Source organism: Alligator sinensis, unplaced genomic scaffold (assembly GCF_000455745.1).
Source record: "Alligator sinensis unplaced genomic scaffold, ASM45574v1 scaffold656_1, whole genome shotgun sequence".
NCBI lineage: Eukaryota > Metazoa > Chordata > Crocodylia > Alligatoridae > Alligator > Alligator sinensis.
In genome coordinates, this window is record NW_005842333.1 from 105916 (window position 1) to 108645 (window position 2730).

General features: G+C 49.4%; 1 protein-coding gene across 1 annotated transcript in view; it reads right to left on the bottom strand.

The window, feature by feature from the left end:
- LOC102372823 overlaps positions 1-2140 on the bottom strand; it is a 13023-nt gene extending 10883 nt beyond the window's left edge. Inside the window, exon 1 of the mRNA XM_006028656.2 lies at positions 2097-2140. Coding sequence (XP_006028718.2) covers positions 2097-2132 — 36 coding nt within the window. The 5' untranslated portion in view covers positions 2133-2140. The remainder of the gene's footprint in view (positions 1-2096) is intronic.
- Between the last annotated feature and the right edge of the window lie 590 nt (positions 2141-2730).

The window sequence follows — 2730 nt, forward strand, 5'->3', positions numbered from 1 at the left end:
CCTTAACATCTACCTTCTGCTGCTGTGAGTGCAAGATACCGGGATAGATGGACCTGCAGTCTGACCCACGGGGGCATCTCTTACGTGATTATGTTCTTAAGCAGAAGAGCAATGCAGAATGCGCTGTGAAGCTCTTCCCTCTTAGTTCTGGGGGCTCTCATTTAGACTGCTTCATCATTACAGTTTCAGGGATGTTATAACTATAGTTGCAATCCAGCCTGGTGGAAAGGGCCAGTATTAGGCCCAGTCAACACCAAGGTCCCACTTAAACCTTCCAAATATAATGCATGGGAACCTTAGGGTTTGTGCTATATTCAGGGTTCGAATTACACTTCAACTCTTGGGGGAATCTGCAAAATAAATTGGCCAGGGTCAGGGCTGTGTGCACTGGTCCCCCTCCCCACCAGTGCCACAGGGCTGGGACCAGCAGCAGTGGCAGCTGGAAGGAGCTGCCACCGCCACCGCCTGGGCTGCTTAGAAAGGCACAGAGCAGCCTGGGGCTGTGCACAGGGCTCATGGGCTCCAGGCTGTTGCAGGGGGAAGGGGTGCTCATCTCTTATGGTGGGGCTCAGCCCCCTTGAGCTCCCCCGTAATTTGAACCCTGGCGATATTTATAAGGGTGAATTTGGCCCTCATGGGCCAAATAAACAATGTAAACAGGTGCAGCTCTATTGACTTCAGTGGAGCTAGGTTGACATGTATTAGATAAAGGGATTTAAAGAGTTCAGCTTGTTTAGCCTAGCAGAAGGAAGACACAGCTTGTTGTCTATAAAAACCTCAGTGGGGTAAAACACCAAAGGGGGGCAGGGGCTATTAAGATATGAGCCAATACTGAAACAAAAACAAATGGGTATGAAGGGGCACTTTTATACATGCTCCAGAGGTGGGAGGGGGGCAGCGTGTTAATTAAAGAGGCTCTGAAATCCGCTTTAATTAAAGCGCCGCTGCATCACGTATATCAGTATCCTCACACTTAAAAATGGGAGTGGGGGCAATTTAACTAAAGCTCGTTCTAGAAGCTTTAGTTCAAGCGCCCCTGCCACTATTTTTAAGTGCAGGGATGCTGATACACAAGATGCAGGAGGCTGCTGGAGCACAGTAATTGCCACCCTCCAGCAGATTCGATTAACCGAGCCTGCTCCCACACGCTGGATTTCCTGTGCTTATGTACAGGTGTCCAAGGTTTCTAACCACCTGGAACTGTTTTCCAATAGAAGTAGTGGAAGCAGAGTACTGAACCACTTACAAGATAGAGCTAGATCATTTTATGAGAGGAGATAACCATGGAGTGGACCTGATGACCCAGGAACTCCCATCAGTTCTGTGGTCTTAGGATCTGGGATGTAGTTCAAATCATTAGTATGAGGTTTGACCATACATGGAGTGGGAAATGAAGAGGGACCTAAAAGCAATGGCTGATTTTAGCATTTTTGTACTGATCAGCAGGGATCCTGTTTTTCCCTGATAAAAAAACATTGCAAATTCTCTGAAAAAAAAACCCCAAATCCATGATTAAAATGAAGGCCCCCTCCCCCCACAAAGCTGCCCTGGCCCTGCTGGTCTCCCCCACCCCCCAGGAGTGAATGCAGCAGCAGGGAGCCGGCCCCCCACCCCTCAGACGAGCCACCCACAGCTCCGTCCGGCTCCCTGCCAGGGCCCTGCAGCTGCTCAATCCAGCCTCAGGCCCCAAGCCCCAGGCACTGCCTGGCTGGCCAGCCCCAGCCCTGCCCAACTCCCTCCCTCCTACCCTCCCTGTGGGGGCCTCAATCCTCCCTACCCCAACTTACTTGTGGGAGCTGCTCTGCAGGCTGTCTGTGGCCATGTGTAAATACATGCACATGGTACCTCTGCAAATGTTCCTTGTGGTACTATTTTATGGGCAAGAAAATATTTCCTATTTCGTTCACTTTTTCCAAGGTTTCAGCTTCTTTCTCCTCACTGAGCTACCCTTAGCTAAAACCTGAAACTTAGGAATCCTGTTGACCTCAATGCTTAATTTTTTTCTCAGTCTGACAGACCATGGAAATTCATAATCTACTGTCCCCATCCCATAGAGCAAAAGTGGCAATAAGAAAGATATCCCAGTTTATAGTTACCTTGGACCCAGATAAAGTCCTCATCACTTCTTCCATGGTGCACCAGAAAGCTGAAACAAAGGGAGCAGGCAACATTGTCAGTGCAATAAGCCAAAAAACAAAAAAGATCCTCATTCCCCCACTCCTGCTCAGCCTATCCTGGGGCAAAGGTGTCCATTCTCTGGGGGATAGTTAATCCTTTGAGTTAGGCAAGCAGTATTGTGGGCCTGATCCTGTGAGACACTGGTGACAATGAGATTAGAAGGTGGTTGACCTATGCACCCTTTGGCCTATTAAAGCCAGAAGTTTTTCCTTTGCAAAATAAAAGCAACCTTCATTTTGGAAAGATAGGGGAAAGGGGTTTCCCTGCCTACTGAGAGCAGATATACAGTTTTCGGCTAAACCTGTGCCAGGCAGACGCTACCACCTCCCATTGAATAATCCACATAACCAGTGCTCTGCACCCCAGAGAACAGTAGTTTGGGAGATGGAGTCATGCTGCGGGGCACAGCAGAGGGGATGCAGGGATACCAAGGACAGCAACCGGATGATCTCCAGAAGCTGCAGTATTTCAAAGGGGTGGGCCGGGGAGCAGTGGGCACATTGTGCAGGAGCCTTGGCATTCTTTCATTACCCCCGCACCCCAAGGAGAGGT